A 19945-nucleotide genomic window follows, 5' to 3' on the forward strand; every position below is an offset into this window, starting at 1 on the left:
GCATCTCACTTAATGGTTACTATAACGAGGTTGGGGGGGGGGCATGATTTGATTGATGTCTTGGAATTAAAAGTTTACATGGCATTGGTCTCATATAAGCACCCCTTGTATAAAATGATACCGATTTTTTTACTGCAGAAATCTCAGAAACTTAATGTGAAACAGGAATTTACCCAAAATATGACAACTTGTCAGCATGTTGTAAATATATGAATACAAGAAAATTAAATAAATATAAATAATGTATACACTGTATAATGATGTTCCTTTCTCTTGTTCTCTCTCTGATCTGCCATTGTGTTTATTCTTTGTATTTATTCCCTTCCCATTTCCTTCCAAGACATCACTGATTATAATATTAATAGGATACCTTTTGGATCGATAGGCCCCTTCACAGACCCCGCTCTGGCTGATCTTCGGATGGACGTTCTTCTATTCTTGAACACGTTCAGCTCCTCGACCTGGCCAGGTTGTGAGGCTGGACAGACAGACATCATTATTATTACAATTATTAATCTGGAGTAACAGTAACTATCTCAAACTTATCAAAGTTATTTCTGAGGGTACTGAAGCCGCTCTGGCTCATTTTTGGTTTGGTTGTATCATGAACTCAAAAAACAGTACATTGAAACCACATTAAAGTTTTAAAGATGGAAATATGAACAAAAAGGGTATTATGCATTTAAAACAGTCTATGATATTAAGAAAATGTTTTAGTATATAATTAGTTCAATTAACAAAAATGTCGTAAATTTCACAAAATGATACACAGAAATTATGCTGAAGAATCTTTTTCAAGGCAGGTATCACATTTTTGAAGTTCTTCAATGAAATTCTTTATGAGGAAGAAAGTTACGTGAAACTTCAGATCCCTATTTGGTCTATGCTTAGTAATTCAAATTGCTACCAGCCTATTCCTGGCTATACATTACACTGCAAATGTAGATTTAGCTTTCTCTAGTGTAGCTCATATTTATCATGATGTTAACTACGGGTGACTTCTATGAACCTTACATGCAAGTGGAGCATCCTTTTACTTCATCTGTCTTTATCTGCATGTGGGTTGAGGTATATACGAGTATTATGGTTCTTATATAACTATGCACACACTTGGTCAACAGGTGTAGTAATCTTATTCCTGGTAATAGGACCAGCTTTAATAGGATATGTACTACAACGAGGGCAAATGTCAGTCTGAAGTGCTACAGTCATTACAGACCTTCTATCGGCTATTCCATATTTAAGGATCAATTTAGTACAGTGAGTTTCAAGGGGATTTGCTGTTGATAATGCTACTCTCACATGATTCTTCGTCCTACCATTCACTGTAGCTATAAGAGGGTTCAAAAGCCCTCCTCCACCTCTTTGAAGTTCTAGGGTTAAGACTACGTGCCGTTCTGATGACATGATCATCCTTGTTAAAACTGAAAATTCCAACTTAGGATCCACCAGGATTTGAACTATAGTCATCCAGACTGAAAGACAGTAGCTAATTCACTGTGGTAATCACTTATGATAATGGACATCTCATGTAACCTCCCAGGGAGAAAGAAATGAAATTAACCTGTTTATATTATTCCAAGTGACTTTCTTTACAAAGTAACAATACTCACTTGTGACTGAATGTCGGCGGCTTACGGGACTGGAGGAACAATTACTTTGACCGGACACCGACATGAGAGATGTAATGCTGTCAGACGACGGATCTTTCATCGTCCGAGAATGGCTGTGTACATCTGCTTCTGAGGAACCTTCAGGAAGAAATTGAAAGTTAGTAATTATGACTTTTTTTTTGGAGAAGGAAAGAAAAGATCATTAACTTATACATCCATTCTTACATTTTGTTGTTATTAAACATTCATTTGTTAGCACTGAAAGAGGGCTCTAGAAAGTTAATCATTACCTGTAAGAGTTGAGACTGGGCTAGTATTGGACGAGGCCAGCGTATGAGCTTCCAGGCTGGCAAGAGACGAATACGAATCATGGCTGTGAGAGCTACGATTGGCAACTGACCCTGGCCGTCGAGGTGGTGACTGGGCAGTTCTAGCAGCCCTTCGAGCATTATCCCCCAGCAAAAGTCCCAGCCGCATGTAGAGATCGTTCTGGGACGATTTCTTCCCGTGAGACACCGGCTTGATCGTTCCACCTTCATCATCTGTAAAAATAACCGTACAAAATACACGATGAGTCTACAGTCATTAAAGATGCAGGCTTGTGCGCACGCGCACACACATGCAACTCTTGATATCAATACAAGTATACTATCTAAAGGAACACTAAAGTAGGTTATAAATACAGAGATGTGAAACACACAGTTCTAGAGAGGTCTAGCTAACTAAAAAAAATAGATAAATTTGTTTAAAAATCCTTTGGTGAAACAACCCATTAGGGCCTTGTGAAAATTGTAATCAACATCAACCTGAAATATGATTTTCTAAAATATATTTTGTTATTCATGACATATGCCTTTGCTGGCAGGACCTAGTGTTTGCAGTGCACTATGTCTTCTGGTATAGGCTAGAGCAATTTTGTTACTTTCATTGATCTGTCTCTGTCTTATCCTTGGCTTTGACAATATGGAAGTGACTGAGGTATGAGTGATGCTAGTAATGCCATTCCTTATGCAGCCAGTCCCTGCTATGAATGGTGTGAAAATGTTGCTCATAGGGTCAGACGGTGCATGCATTTCAGTGGGCTTGGCAGTCTGATATGTAATAGCAAGTCTGGCTCGGTGAGGAAAGCAACGGGAAACTACCTCACTCCTCATTTCCCTAGTACGCCTCTTCAGTGATGCCTAGGCCATCTATGACAGCTGATGGCAGAGCTGTTGAGGATCCAACCAGCCTTAGGGCTGAGGACTCAACATACATACACATTGATGACATATTTGGCCCACTGAATAATTTTCCATGAACCAAACAATACATCAGTTTTTTAATAACATCATTATAGCATATTTTGAAAAATGTTTTTAGAAATTATTCTAAAATAATAATACTAACTATTCAATTAACCAATATAAATCATTTTCATAAAAACAAAATATTATGTATGAATACTGATAGTTTCAAGTACCACAGGGCAAAAACAAAACAAAAAACAAACAAACAAACAAACCATCTGCCATGCATGTTATTAATACAAGTACAAGCAATATAAACTGGAACCGTACGTGTCAGAGTATAAAACCTCAGGAGCATATCATAACAAGAAAATGTTATAAAGAAATTCCTGAATGAGATCATGACATAAGAATTTATGAAGTGCACTCCAATTTGTTGTTAAAACTAGAGCTATAAAATTCATACTCTCAAAGTGTTTTTGAATGAGCTTTAACTAGATTGTGCTGAACTTCTAGTAGCATTGGGGGTTGCACCCTACATCACCTGACTCATGTGACTCTGTATACAGCCTTGTGTTAACAGAAGCTGTCCACAAGACATTTAAACAAGAATGATACTGGTCAAGCTTGAAAACATAGAAATTTGTTCAGTTGTAATTGAATGAGATTAAAATTGCAGTTATGTCAAAGATCAAGCTCAAGTCATTCTATAGCAATACTGCAGATAAGTATTAGTAATATTATCTAGCATAAATGAACAAACAAACTTCATGAAAAATAATCAAAATAAGAAACGGGCAACATAGTCAAGCTAGAAAGGAAAAATAAAGACAGTGAGTATCTTACCTAACTTGTAAAGTAGGATTATTATAAAAGCAAAATAATCTGAATCAGAAGGAAATGATAAAATGAAGAATATTTTTGTTTTGTTTTGTCTTCTCTTTGCGTTGTCTCTCTTCCCGAACCAGTATTCAGGCACGGCCAATTGTATGTCGCACTGTCTTGGTGGGCAAGATTGTATTCAATTCAGATAGGGCCACAGCACAGAGAATATTGCACGGAAGGAAGTGTTATAAACTAAATTAAGAATGAATTAGTTATTATGTACCGGTATTAAATATTCATAAAACTATTGAAAAGGGCAGGCAAAACTACACGATTGTGACAGGCATATCAAGACGAGTTGTCTGACCTATTTGTAAGGAATGCTGCGGAGAAGCACGGGTCCACTAGTAGGTATTAACTAAATTATTCTTTGGTTGAAGTTTCGGCCACAAATATCCTTTGATCCATGACCTCATAGGGACCTCAACCTGACTTTAGTTGCCGTATATTTAACCTAGTTTAATTTTGATGTTACGATATGGATTTAACGATTCTAAATTTTTATTTTCAGGTTTCAAATTTCTTTCTTTTGTAATTTTAATGTGTTAAGCGAATTTATAACTGTTAGGCTCTTCAGTCTACCGAAACTAAATTGAGTAAACAAAGAGGAAACATATGTTACCGGTAACAGAATTACATTCTTTTGCACGTGTAATACACTGAGTGGCTAAAAGTCACGGGAAGGGGTGTCCCATTAGAAAATGTGCCGTGTATGACCACTGAGCGTTATGGCTAGTTGCGGCATAGCTGAGCAGTCTGTTACAGACACCAGTGTCGTGAAGATGGCAACGTGTCGCAAGTTAACCGACTTTGAACATGGGGTGATCATCAGCGCACGGGTCATAGCATTGCAGAGATTACACGCTAATTTGGGTTTCCAAGGTCAACAGTGTCGAGGGTGGATCTTCAATATCGCAAAGAGAATGTCACCACCCGCATAAACCATCGCACAGGAAGACCACAGGTGTTTAACGAACGGACATCACGTTGCCTCCACAGAACTATACTGGGCGCTCAACGGGCTACTGTGAGTCAGATCACTGCCCAGTTCAATGTTGGGAGTCAGAAACCCATTTCTACCAGGACTGTAAGGAGGTAACTGCACCGCATAGGCTTCAACGACCAACTCGTGTCCCTTTATTGACACCTCGACACAGAGCACAACGACATGCATGGGCCCACGAATAATGGACCATGGAACAGTAGTGGCATGTGGTATGGTCCGATGAATCCCGGTTCCAGTTGTACCGAGCTAATGGGTGCGTGAGAGTGTGGTGTATGCCCCATGAAGCTATGGATCCTGCATGTCAACAAGGTTGTGTCCAGGCGGGAGATGGCTCACTTCTTTTCTGGGTCGCAGTTAGGCCCCATTGTCCGGCTGCAGGGAGCACTGACAGGTGCACATTATGTGGACATTCTTTCAGACCATCTGCATCCCTCCCTAGAGTATCTTGATGGAGATGCCATGTCACCGCTCTGTGATGGCACGCACTCCATTGAAGTTACGATCTTAATCCAGTTGAGCATTAATGGGATGCTGTCTATGTTGGTATACGCTCCATGAACCCAGCACCAACTGCACAAGACCAATTGTCGGTAGCAGTGCAAGATGTGCGGGTCCAGATCCCTCCAGAACGATTCCAACACCTTGTAGATTTGATACCTTGCCATACTGCTGCCGTTTTGAGGCCTCACGGAGGAGCAACTCGTAATTAACATCTCATTCAGTGTCTTCCCATGACTTTTGGCCACTCATTGTACTGTTGCCATATGTTTTCTCTTTCATATAGTGTATACGTTTATTTACTCAATTTAGTTTTGGCAGAATGAAGAGCTAACAGTTATAAAAATAAAAATTTGAAATTCCTTTTCATGTTCCTATCTTTATATAAAATACTTTTTGATAAATGTTGGTAATGTACACGTATGAATTTTCAACGAATGATAAATCATAAATGCTACCATGTTAACTTGTTTGTGTTAGTAACACATGCACACTGTGATCTCACTGGTGCTAACAGAAGAAACCTTCAAGAGAGAGCAAACACAACACAATACAATACAGCACTCCATGCAGTCATTGCCTGCAAGTTGGTTGAGTCCAGCACTGCTTCCTCCTGTTGACCACAAGGATTTTATCTTGCTCAGAACATAACTAGGCCAATAGCGGCCCTCGGTGGATGTGGTCATCGATGCTGAAAACAAATACAACTACCTAAACTAAAGTTTTAAAACATTTCTCTTACTTATAGGCAATCTTAGCTCTGTCTCCTTTCTGATAGCGTGTAGATTCTGCGTCCAGTAATAAATAACGTGATTATTTATAAGAAGAGTTTAAAAAGATCAGACTGATTCCAACATTTTCTTAGTACAGTAGAACCTCTGTTAACCGGAACAAAGGGCGGCAAGATGGTTTCACTTAACAAACATTTTGGGTAATAATTAAAATATAATTTTTAGAGATTAAGAAATGTTTGTTGACCTTTTAGGTGAAGATAAATAACAACAATACCCATACAATTTTAACAAAGTATTTTATAAACACAAACTACTGTACAAAAATAAACTGATGTCCTAGAGTGCATATACTATAACTATACACTATGTACTAATTCTTTTGAAAAGGTATCCTAGTTTCTTTTCAATGTTTTTATTTTCACATCATGTTCTAGCCGTGCAGTCAAGGTCAGAATCCACGTATTCTGTTACTCATCCACTTTGTCATAACATAACAGACGATGTTTCTTTAATCTGTTTTAGTAAAAAATATAATTTTTTGCTCATTTTGATTAAAAGTGTTTCGGATAACAGAGGTTCTACTGTTTACAAAAATGACAAGGAGGCAAGCTAGTTTTATGTGAAATGGTATTTTGATAACGGCTGCAAGATGTCTGGGTATACATTCGCGAAGATTTGAACCAGGGCAGCTTTGGTGTAGAATAACAAGGTATGAACCTTTGCTGATAGCGCTACAGCCCTGATAGACCTTAGTTTACCAAGCAACCGCTGCTCAGCAGATTACAAGGTGACATGTTATCGAACAATGAATCCTCTCTGCCATTACCCTTAGCTTCATAGACAGGGGTTGCTATCTCACTGCATGATGGTTCTTCAGTTATTGTTCTCACAGAGGCTAAGTAAACCTTGAACCAACCCTATGATCAATGTAAAAAAGTCCCTGGCCTGGCCAGCAGTCTAACCCTGGGCCTCCACGTAAGAGGCAGGTTTGCTGCCCCACAATCACAGGGCCGATTCGAATGATTAGACCCACCCCACTCTGAAGTAGGGTAGAGTGCCACGTAACATCTTCACCACACTACTCCTTTGCTGGAAATAACCAAGAACAAATCGTGCTGTTTGCTTTTGGATCTCTTTCAGTGCTTGTGTCAAGTAATCCTGGTGAGAGTCCCAAAGACTGGAACTAGACTCTTAAGAGGAGGGAGGTACCTACTAGCAACTTACATGCCCTCTCCTTTACATCCCTTAAATACCTTTATAACCATATGAAGAGATCTGCAACCGTTATTAACAGGGCTGTACCTTAATTAAAGCCACGACCGCTTCCTTCACACCCCTAGGCCTTTCTTATCCCATCATTGCCATAAGACCTATCTGTGTTACCAGTGTCAATAAACGAGAATATACTTTTAGACACCACACATGATTTTTAACTTTTCCTGTCAATCATTTAGACACAAAAAGTGATTTACAGAAAAGGTAAATATCATGTGGGAAGTCTTAAACAGCAAATATTTTAATGAGAATGACCATCCTGAAGTATGACAGAAGTGGCAAAATGGAGCCTATCAATATTGCTTCCCACTGTTGACTGCAACTGTTCCATGAAGATGATAGATTAGAATCGGATGCAGTTTTGCATCCAAAAGTGCAGTTCCCTCTGACAAACAAACCTACATTGGAAAAGTATCTAGGAAATTTTGGATCTGAAAACTAATACTACAAGAATTCAGTACCCAGTAATAAACACAAATTTTTAGTTCTTTTATATTGTCTGGAAGAAGAGCAGCTTCCTATGTCAACATGCCAATGGACTATCATATTGATATCAAGAAATTTACCAAACAGATTCTGAACTGCAAGGAACAAACGTATTTCTGCCTTGTAAATGAAATTGGTGCCTATGCCTGTTCATGCTAATGGCTTCTCATATTCTATTCACAGCAGAAGTTGTGCAAGTAATAATGTAAACAAGTAGATACTTAGAATTGTAAATATTACATAGTAATTCCTTAAACAAACACATCAACTGGCTATGAAGGCAAGGGATCTCTCACTTGTATTCCATGTTTGCTTATAGATGTGATAAATGATGACTCTGGCAACCTAAGCTAATGGAATAAATGGTGTTTTCTGATTCTTGTACAAGGATTGACAATATAACAGAACACAGAATTTCATGAATGGCAGGCTTCAGGCCAACTCTGGTGCATGTTAGTTCAATTTCACATGGTTCTCCTGACAGTAAGAATAAATTGACAAGACAGTACAATATATGAAGTAAATGATATTATATAAATCTTGGGGCTAGTTTCAGCTACTTAGTAGCCATCTTCAACCAAATAAGAATTAAACAGATTACATATAATAACAAAAATTATGGTTATGATCTTCTTGTCATGATATGATGTCTTAAAGTTCACTTAGGGCTTCAGGCAAAGAAGTAAATCTCTAATATCTGATGTAGGACAAGCACTGACATGTGAGTAGGGAACAAGCACTTCTTTGTTACATGGCCTGCCTGCTTGAATGGCACGGTGCAGTTTGAATGAAAGAGAAGTAGGTAATTTAGTTTTCATAAATCGGACAATAACAGCACTACACCAGACTGAACTGAGGGAAGTGAGAGTGGACGCATAACACTGAGGAATGGGAGGACGTGGTAAGCATGGCCAAGTAATGGACGACAAAACAAGCCAAATTGATACGCCCTCTTTCTCGTGAATTAATCGTCCCATTAACCTGGGACTTGTGCTAAATGAATCTTTGAACTATTGTTCCTGGTTCTTCTGCTCTAAAGTTCCCTAAGCAACGATGGCCTAGTTTTAATTGCATTGTGAAACAACCCAGGCAAATACAAGAATGTCACTTTCATTCCATACAAAATGTGGAAGGTCTCTTCTCCATTACTACACTATAAGATAAATATAAAATTAATGAATGTAAACTACAGTGTTCTCCCCAGAAATGCTTGTCAGCTGGGTGGCAGGAATGAGTAGCCAGGCAGGGAATACTATGTAAAAAATAAATACGATAAAATTTCAACTTATTCCCTTCAGACCATTAACAATAATATTAGACAGGTAAACATTAACTGAAAAATGAATTATTTTAGTGTTATCACCAAGAAGACATAACAGAGTATTCTGAACTTCTAGTGTTCTAATGCTCGTTCATAATCACTCGGTTGCTGTGGAGAGTCAGACAGATTTGTTACGCCCCGTGGAATCAAGTGCTTGCATGCAATTCCACACCAATGCAGACATTTAAACTCTGATGTAACTCGCGCCATTATGCTGACAATAATGAAGATTTTTCATTTAAACGCACAGTTTCACAGTATTTACATTTTAATTTGGAACACACAATGACTCAAATATGTATTAATATTACGTTAACTGAGCGAGTTGGCCGTGCAGTTAGGAGCGCGCAGCTGTGAGCTTGCATTCGGGAGATAGTGGGTTCGAACCCCACTGTCAGCAGCCCTGAAGATGGTTGGTTTCCGATTTTCACACCAGGTAAATGCTGGGGCTGTACCTTAATTAAGGCCACGGCTGCTTCATTACCAGTCCTAGCACTTTCCTATTCTGTTGTCACCATAAGACCTATCTGCGTCAGTGCAACGTAAAGCAACTTGAAATATGCAACTAGCACACATCCAGGTTATGATAGCCAGGCGGTCAGTGAAAACGACTCTGCAGTGCGCCCATTAGAAAGGTCCTGGAGAGAACACTGAACTACATTATTTTGGGTCTCTAATGTAAACACTTGAAAATAATCTGAGTTAAACTGTTGTAACAATGAATTTTTAAAGAGATTGCTGCATTTTCTTAGTACTTACATCTGAATCACCTGTCCGCTGGGTAAAGCAGCACTCAATTATTTCCCGTTGCTGATGGGTTAATGAAAATTAACTTCAATACTGTATTTGTTAATATTAAACCCCAACATCAAACCCCTAATTTTTAACTGAACAGCTGTCCAGAGACCTTGAGACAGTCAAGTGGGAGGGCTTGTTGTGGCAATAGTCCCAATTTGTTGAGAATGAAAATGAAAATCCATAGCCTGTTTCCAGTCATTCGACTGGGTCAGGAATGGAGTGACTGAAGTCCCCATCCAGCGGCGAGGATAGGAATTGTGCCGGCTGCCAAAGCCTGTCGCACTCCTCGGGGGCGATGATTAATGAATGACAGATGAAATGAAATGATATTGGAGAGTGTTGCTGGAATGAAATATAACAGGGAAAACCGGAGTACCCGGAGAAAAACCTGTCCCGCCTCCGCTTTGTCCAGCACAAATCTCACATGGAGTGACCGGGATTTGAACCACGGAACCCAGCGGTGATAGGCTGGCGCGCTGCTGCCTGAGCCACGGAGGCTCTTGTTGAGAATGTTTAAACATATTTCAGTGAAGTGAAAAACTCATGTACCATACCTCAATTTAACACTAACAGAATAAATGAGGTCAATGGCAGCTGTAAAGCCTCGGGCATCCCTCACGGAATCTACTCCAAGTACATCTATGGGAAATAACAATATATGATTTTAGAAAGTTGTCCATAGTTAGTTTACCTGAGAGTGCAGAAGGGTTATCGATGCTGTCAGCCGGAGTCCTTGGTGCTGCTATTACACGTTGACCCCATGGGCTACGCAGGGATTTGGGACTTAGAAAGAATCTGCGACGATTCTGAGGTGGGGTGGGACAGCCTGGAAGAGAACACCCAACAGTTTTAAATGAACTTTCTTCATATGAGTTTCACATTTCTTATAGTTAAAAGTGTTACACAGAGTGACAGAATTAGGATACATAGAACAAAGTTGGATCAGTATATTCAGTGATATAAGAAACAAACAAATTGATAAGCCAGGCCTTAAATTCTTCATTCTAAGCAACCCATGCTCAAGTTCTTACAGTGAAAGAATTTTTGCGCTGATGAAGATCATTCTTTTTTTACAATGGTTCACAAATGTCTGGAAGAAAGTTCAGTGTTTATCAACGGGCAATAAACTGTTGATACTTGATAGAAATTGCAGATCAACTGTGGTAAGATTTTAAAGCGTATGTTTATTCTACATTAAACTCTGATGTTGTAAAAAGTGTTTGGCAGAATAATATATCATTTGAATTTTGGGTCTTTATTGTTAATGAAATAAAGTGGTCCCAATGGAAATCTTCACTTGTGTGAATTCTTTAGTGAATTTTGGGTGAACTTCTCCCTCGTGTATCCAGCGCAAAACAAAGCAGGTGGAGTTTCCCCTCGTGTGATTGCTGACTGCATGGTTGTAGTACACTACTGTTATAGCGGCCTTTGTCTGTCAGCAAGATTTTTTTTCTTCTTCGTTCATTTCACTCATTTGTTGTTCTTGTGTTTCTCATCATTCTGTATCTTTGAGCGCTACCATTAATGGGGTGAAAGAAACTTTCAATGAAGAGAAGATTCATGCTTTGTTGTTAGAGCAAAGCATGTCTATCATTCATGTAGCTACAGATTTAAAAGGTTATTTATGACCTAAAAAAAGGCAGCAATATGACTGCTACCTACCATAAAATCAAAGAGAAAAGTAGGCTCAGGTGGGGAAAATAAAAGTACAATATGGACAGATAATCTTAAAACATGAAGTGATGGCCAATCCATGGGTTATTGCTGCACAATTGAAGATTGCTCCAGGATGTCAACTCGGACCACTCAGCATTGGCTCCAGAAAAGATTAGAAAATTCCAGCTCACATGCTGCCCAATAAACGCATCTCGCTGAGGTGATGTACAAGATAAGGCTACAATTCTGCAGGGCACATCAGCACTCTATATCAGAGCACTGGCAGAAGGTAATATTTTCCAATGAAAGCACTTACGGGCAGTTTTGCAGTATTCAAATACATCAGATGGAAGCAGATATCTTGAGGATTTGCAAGATCATTTCCTGAATTTTTACCATAATAATCAGTGTCACCACTTCATGCAAGATGGTGTCCCTGCCCACAGAATAAAGGTGGTGCAGAAGTGGTCCACTTTCAACCAAATACCTGTTCTTGAATGTCCATTGACTGACTTATACCTGTATAAAATACATGTTCAAGACAAACAATCACCAAAAATCAAGGAGCTACAAGAGGTACTGAAGAAGTTATGGGTGTAGATGGATAAGAAATATATGGAAAAACTGGCAGACTCAATGCCGAAAAGACTACATGTTGCAAAAGTGAAAGGAAACATGACAAGGTATTGGATGTGCTTACAATCAGCCTGTATTTGGTTTTTCTGTGGTATTCGAGTGAACAGAAAAAATTCCATTACAGCTGCTGTAAAAGAGATATAAAAGATTGACGTGGAAGTCAGGGGATAAACAAAAATGAATTGTAATAGGAGTTCCTAGGAAGTTTGGGTGAGTTGGTCACCGCACTTGGCATGTCAAGACCCTCTGTGGAATATACATGACACAGGTTTTTTTTTTTTTTTAATATTAATTTATGCTGTACACACAGACCCAGATTAATCTCTGCTGTACACTATGCATAGCTCACAGGGAATATTCCTATCAAGAGCTTCATTTATTGAATCTGAAGCAAGTTACAACTCAGGAAAATATAAAATAAACAAACTATTGAAATAATTTATGAAGTGAAGAATACAATGAAACTGTTTGAGTTTGCAACACTACCTCCTACTCATGGAAATGAGGTGGACCAACTGCTGGGAACAAGTGCTCATTTATAATACCACTGACCTACATGAAGGGAAGCTGACTCACTCTGTGTCATGACGTTGCCCTGGGCACCGCAGCAGGAGTCGTTCTGGCGCAGTGACCGTGCGGGCGATGGTCTTGACTTTGGCAGACGACTGGGGCTTGGCCATTCTGAGACGGGACCTGGAGGTGTGGCCGAGTCCTGGCGTGTCTAAAACAGGAGCAGGAGTCGTACTTCAATCGACAGTACAGACAATACTAGCTATAAGGAAGATTCACAAGAAGGAATAAACAAGTGACAGTTCAAGTCTTGAACAGAAAGATAGAAATGATACCCTTGTATTCCATTCTTCATACCTTTAGCTACTTCTTCACATAATTTCGATGCTTATGTAAGCCTCCGTGGCTCAGGCGGCAGTACACCGGCCTCCCGCCACTGGATACCGTGGTTCAAATCCCGATCGCTCCATGTGAGATTTGTGCTGGACAAAGCGGAAGCAGGACAGGTTTTTCTCTGGGTACTCCGGTTTTCGCTGTCATCTTTCATTCATGCAACACTCTCCATTAACATTTCGCCTGTCAGTCATTTATCATTGCCCCAGAGGAATGCAACAGGCTTTGGCAGCCGGCACATTTCCTATTCTCGCCGCTAGATGGGAACTTAATTCATTTCCATTCCTGACCCGGTCGAATGACTGGAAACAGGCTGTTGAATTTCATTTCATTCAAACATGCCATAACGTGAAGCAAGTTTTTGTAGACCCTCATCAAAGAAATCTGCCGCTTACGAATGGAATTTCTGAATGGCCGTTTCCTCTTCATGGTCCGTGTGAAAACACTTGCAGCTGCTGAAAGAGGAGGTAGTCTCTAGATGCAAGGTGGAGGTTGTACGGAGGATGGTTGAACTGCTGCCAGCCAAAAGATGAACGAGCGCTTGTGTTTGAACAGCGCCTAGTGACTATCACATTTTTCTGCATCTGAAGAAGTTCCTTGCTAACAAGCATTTTTACACTGACGATAGCAATGATTCAGAAATGGTTTTCCTTCCAGGCAGTAGACTTCTTTGATGAAGGTCTGCAAAAACTTGTTCCATGCTATGACATACTGTATGTTGTTTCAATAAGCATGGAAATTATGTAGAGAAGTAGCTGAAGGTTTGTGAATGGAATAAAAAGGAATAAAAAATAAAATGCAGTGCTTCTTATTTAATTGGCAAACTGTCCTTAATTTAAAAAATAGCCTCAAAGACAGAGGAGAAGAGGATGAGGACAATCTCTTTGTCTTCATAAACTGCTGTCTTCAGGGAGATAGGGTCTCTCCTAATCTAGCTCTGCTCTTCTACATCCATTTCTTCTCAGCACCCGATGAGCTCCTTTCTATTTCCTAGGTTCAGCAGGGAGGTGCAGGTATTAACACTTATCGACAGGCATGTGCTCCCAGTATTTTGCCACATGTATTCATCTTAATCTGTATTCTTTTCTTTTGCCTGTCTTCATCTGGCTCTCTTTTTCTCACACTTCCCTGATCACGTCAGCCCCTCAGGGAGTATTGATGCCTGCCGCCCCTCCCGACAAGGCTGGGAAGCAGAAAGGAGCTCGTCAGGGGCTGAGAAGTGATGGATGTAGAAGAACTTGGACTTATGAGGACAGAGTCCAGCTATCTGAAGACAGCAGTATTAAGATGTGAAGATCAACAGACAATATTGTTTACAGAAATATTTCTGGTACATTACAACTCAAAAAAATAGTCTTATAACATCAAATAACATACAGTACTTTCAACTCCATACATAACTGTATGTTCTGAGGCTTACAATTTTAAGGTTTACAGTAAACAAAATATGTAATTACAGTAGTCCACCCAGGTCAATACATTAAATGTTGATAAAAAACACATTAAAGATATATGTTTCTGCCCTATGGGTCTTCTTCAGCCTTTAACCCTGACAGTAACACGTCTATAAATATCGCTTTAGTTACACCACACATTTCGAAGACGTGTCACTCAAAGCCTATTATTTAAAGTTACATTAAAGTTACCAGATGGAATGAACAAGGAATAGAGGTGGTGGAGGGGATAACTCTCCCCTCCTTAAGAGGAATAGATGGCATTCATTCGCACAACACGTCAGAAAAACCTATGGTGTTACTGTCAGGGTTAAAATAACAAATATAAAGTTTATAGAAATACTCTTAAAAAAAATCCACCACATTAAAAGTTTACAAGAAAGAATTGCATTGCCACAATTTCCAAACTTCTCTACAACACAATAATTTTAATGTTATTGATACTTTTCATTAAGAACTCAAGAATGAGTGTTTTTATATACCAGTATTCTTATAATGTTTTTGGTTATGTTTATGTTTATGTTTTTTATGCCCATAAGTAACTGCACTACCACTGATGCACAGAGGGATGGAACCTGCCAACTTGGAAAACATTGAGTAAGTTATATATGTCTGCATGTTTGATATTATATCTAATATTGAATTCTGCTTTAGAGTTCCAATCTCTCTTTTTTTTTGCTAGTTGCTTTACGTTGCACCAACACACATAAGTCTTATGGCAACGATGGGACAGGAAAGGCTTGCATTCTTTGTTGTTCTTTACTGTTTTAAAGTAAATAGTGAAGTGGGTAATTTTCTCTTTCTTTTGAACTGGGCCGAGTGGCTCATAAGGTTAAAGCACTGGCTTTCTGAGCCCAAGTTGGCAGATTCGATCCTGGCTTAGTCCGCTGGTATCGTATTTGAAGATGCTCAAACAGGCATACGTAAGTTCCGTGCCGGTAGATTTACCGGCACGTAAAATAACTTCTGCGGTACAAAATTCTGGCACCTCGGCGTCTCCAAAAATCGTAAAATCAGTTAGTGGGATGTAAAACCAATAGCATTATTATTCTTTATTTTAATGCTTTAGAGGCCAATTGTGTTAAGTTCCTTTCAACATAAAAAGAACTGTAAGCCTCATTTATCAAAACGCTGTCATTCTCTTTTACTTTACTTTTCATCAGTTGAAAATGTTAATAATGTAATAACAGACTTACCTGCATATAAGATGTGAAGTGGCCATTTGTTTTAACCTTGGGTCGAATCTGTGCCCCTTTCAGTTCACCATAAATAGGCTCAGGACAGCCGAGTGCCTTCTTGGAGGGATGTGCTACAAAAAGAGCCAAAACAGTAGTAAAGGTTACAACAATAACGAACAGAATAATACAATTTAAAAGAAGACTCTTTATAAGGAAAGCTGGGGTGAAGTTATAACAATAAGTTGTTGACCATTAATACACTTAAACTTAATATACTTTGTTAAATCTTAATCTTATTACAATGCCATAGCAATTAACAAAATTTATATTTACAAAATATAATAAAAAGGAGGAACATCGAAAATATTTAAAGTCCATTTTGTGATTTGAATAAAATTCATCATAAGAATAAAATATTTCAACAATCACTGAACACAAGCAGGCTTCTCGTTTTACGCAACTGTTGATATGATAATAGTCACGAGTTCCCAAGTGGGATCCGAATCACACGGACGTGACATCTATATATATAAAATAAGAGTTTTGTCTGTACATTGCTCAGCATTTGAAAATAACGGTATTTCTGTATCGGTCATGTCCATAGTAACAAGAAAATGCACTTTTTACTTTTCCGTAATTTCTGTCTGTCTGTATGTATGTACACGCATAATGAGAAAACGGTTGAAGAGAATTTAATGAAAATCGGTATGTGAAGTCGGGGGATGAGCCTCTACAATCTAGGCTATAAATCACTTTGCTCATGCTGAGTGAAATGGTAGTTTAGGGGAAGGCCTAAAATTGAATTCTCAACTATTTATGTTATTAGTAGTCTAATGAAAATCGGTATGTGAAGTCGGGGGATGAGCCTCTACAACCTAGGCTGTAAATCATTTTACTCACGCTGAGTGAAATGGTAGTTTAGGTGAAGGCCTAAAATTGAATTCTCAACTATTTATTTTATTAGTGGTCGTATTTTAAAGAAAATGGGTATGCAAAGTTGGGGAATAAGTTGATACAATCTAGGCTATCAATAATTGTATTCACGCTGAGAAAAATGGTAGTTTAGGGAAAGGCCTAAAATTTAATTCTCAAATATTGTTGTTATTAGTAGTTCTATCTTGATGAAAATCGGTATGCAAAGTCAGGAAATAAGTCGCTATAGTCTAAGCTGTAAATTATTTTATTCGCGCTGAGTGAAATGGTAGTTTAGGGGAAGGCCTAAAATGTAATTCTCAAATATTTCTTATTAGAGGTATAATCGATGAATGCTACATAACTAAGGTTATATAGTATTACATTTCCTATTATTCATGTCTTATACATTGTTACCGTACTGGCTATGATCACAAAGATATTCATGATTTTGGATTTTTGTTACTAAATCCATATCAGCGCCGAGTAACGAGAAAATTGGTAAACAGTATTTAATGAAAATCGGTATGTAGAGTCGGAGAATTAGAAACTACAGTTTATGGTATAAAATATTTTACAAATCACAGAGTCGAAAGAAAACTAAATGTGAAGGCCTACGATATAGAAAGCTCATAACATTGATCAACAATAACATTACATTGACCATTGTTTGTCGTGATGTGCTTTGTGTCTTCTGTTGCCCCTCATCTCCGGTAGATAGGATTACTGCTGCGTACAGAGTATTTTTATTTGATTTACGTTGCACCGACATAGATACGTTTTATGGCGACGATGGGATAGGAAAGGGCTAGGAGTGCCTTAGGTCTTAATTAAGGTACAGGCCCAGCATTTGACTGGTGTGAAAGTGGGAAACCACGGAATACCATCTTCAGCGCTGCCGACAATGGGGTTCGAATCCACTATCTCTCGGATGCAAACTCACAGCTGCGCACCGCTAACCACACGGTCAACTCGCCCAGTCGTACAGAGTGTAACAGCCTGTCTGAATATTGATGGGAAGTAGCTGGGGAGTTAGATAACTTTCTTCTTTAGCATGCCATTCCCCTGGTTTATAAATTTTCTGATACTACTGGTACGTAACACACTGGATCATCATAGCATTCGGGCTATTCAATCCCTTCTCTGAGGCATTGATTGGAATGAACAGTGTGCATATTTAGCGGAATAATGGCAGATGAGTGTTCATGGCAATCTGCGGCCTGGTCATCCCAGCTCTGGAACTTTGGACTATTAGATTGGCACCGCAATCTAACCGCAGCACTGTTCGTTAAAAGTGATAAAACGTGCGGCTTTCCATTTGATCGAGTATTTCATATGATAGCATTGCTTTTAATCGCTACATTCATACTTACGTTTTAGTAATGACCTATGTTGATTTCAGGTTAAGAAAACCACAAAGTCAGTCTTTCTGAGAATCCCGTAGCGAAGCACGGGTACATCAGCTAGTTCATTCATAAAATCCACGTGCACTGACGGGATTTGAACTGCGATAGCCTTGATGGGAAGCCTATGACAATGTCATTCGCCATCCCGTCCCTTAACAGCCATTCTTTCGTCTTACTTTTAATAGACGAAAACTAATTATTTTTATTCTTTATACTGTAACACTCGAATTTAATGGAAATTTTAAATGCCGATAGTTCACTTTAATCTTTTCAACAGGTTACAAGTCCGACTCGTTGGCTGAATGGTCAGCGTACTGGCCTTCGGTTCAGAGGGTCCCGAGTTCCATTCCCGGCCGGATCGAGGATTTTAACCTTCATTGGTTAATTACAGTTACCCACACATGGCAGATGCCGCCCACCCTCATCGGAGGGTCTGCCTTATAAGGGCTGCACTCGGCTAGAAATAGCCACACAAAATTATTATTATTAATAGGTTACAATAGGTTAGGCCCTACTATTGTACCAAACTGACTCGACTGTAGGCAATGTAATTCATGTTGTTCATTCTAACTTGTATAACTTTTCAGTGTATGTATAAATTTATAAAGGAATAGTTTATTGATCAATATTCCTCTGACCGGGCAAGTTGGCCGTGCGCGTAGAGGCGCGCTGCTGTGAGCTTGCATCCGGGAGATAGTAGGTTCGAATCCCACTATCGGCAGCCCTGAAGATGGTTTTCCGTGGTTTCCCATTTTCACACCAGGCAAATGCTGGGGCTGTACCTTAATTAAGGCCACGGCCGCTTCCTTCCAACTCCTAGGCCTTTCTATCCCATCGTCGCCATAAGACCTATCTGTGTCGGTGCGACGTAAAAACCCTAGCAAAAAAAAAAAAAAAAATCCTCTGATTAGTCCCAGAACGCAAGTGAATTTTAAGAATAAATGCCAAGTAATGATATAAACGTGTTGTTCAAATTTATTTTCATGCAACCTAGCAACTCACAAGAAGCCAAACAACCTACGTGCTGAAAGTTTTCACTACGTATTCTGATGTGGTACGACAAGCCTCTCTCAGGCCAGGAGATATGTTGCAGTGATTTGAAGTGCGGGGAAGGTGAGACGAGAGTGGCCGTTGACTATAAAATGAACTTTCCCGGCATTCGCCTTAGTGAGGAGAATAGAAAACTACGGAAACCATTCTCACCCCACCGTCTCCCAAACGCACAGCTCTGTTTTAAGCCGTAGCTGCTCGCTGAGCCAAACAAGAGTTCCATGCAAATCTGCTGTTGTGTTAATCTTACAGTTCAAGATAAGTCCTGCAAGTTGGTTACCAGCCCATCCCAGCAAAGAGAAGATTCGAACAGTAAATTATGACTTTTAAGTACCGTAATTGGCTATCAATAACACTCATGTTTGAAGTCTCCGCTCGACGATGTCAGGCAAGTAGAACAATAAACACGTTTTAAATGGCAGCTGGATGACATCTGGCGAGCGATTTAGTTCTCAGTTCTCCCGCTTGGGTTAGATTGAGGACGCTGTTAGTGGAACCATGACCGACTATATAGATCTCTCGCTGCGTTACCTACAGTATAACACCCAAGACGCGACGCATCAACTCGGCCGGTGTGGAACACATGGCTTGTTTTTCAACAATGAATTTTCTTTCTATTTTTGAAAGTGAAAAGAATGAATGTTGGAAGAGTTGTCCCAGACTATTTACACACTGGTACAATTCAACGGAAGGTTAGTTCGTTGGATTAAAATGCAAACTTTAAAAGAAAAATAAGACGTGGTTACGGACATAACCAACAGACGTGTGTGCGTGTGGTGTAGCAGCGGTGTTTGATATATTATTGTTAAATTTGTGCAATTGCAATGGCGAAGGAAGCTTTTATGAAACAAAGGACACTGTTAAGTTGGCCTCTATATAAAGACCTTAAAAAAGAGGTTAGTGAA

General features: G+C 39.3%; 1 protein-coding gene across 2 annotated transcripts in view; it reads right to left on the reverse strand.

Moving 5' to 3' along the window:
• rols (rolling pebbles) overlaps positions 1-19945 on the reverse strand; it is a 385580-nt gene that overhangs the window by 62207 nt on the left and 303428 nt on the right. For both annotated transcript variants that reach the window (XM_067156406.2, XM_067156407.2), the window contains exons 3-8: positions 15691-15803; positions 12714-12858; positions 10537-10671; positions 1904-2155; positions 1614-1751; positions 371-478 (exon numbers count right to left, since the gene is read on the reverse strand). In XM_067156406.2, the coding sequence (XP_067012507.2) occupies positions 371-478; positions 1614-1751; positions 1904-2155; positions 10537-10671; positions 12714-12858; positions 15691-15803 (891 nt within the window). The remainder of the gene's footprint in view (positions 1-370; positions 479-1613; positions 1752-1903; positions 2156-10536; positions 10672-12713; positions 12859-15690; positions 15804-19945) is intronic.

This window comes from Anabrus simplex, chromosome 12, assembly GCF_040414725.1.
Source record: "Anabrus simplex isolate iqAnaSimp1 chromosome 12, ASM4041472v1, whole genome shotgun sequence".
Taxonomy (NCBI): domain Eukaryota; kingdom Metazoa; phylum Arthropoda; class Insecta; order Orthoptera; family Tettigoniidae; genus Anabrus; species Anabrus simplex.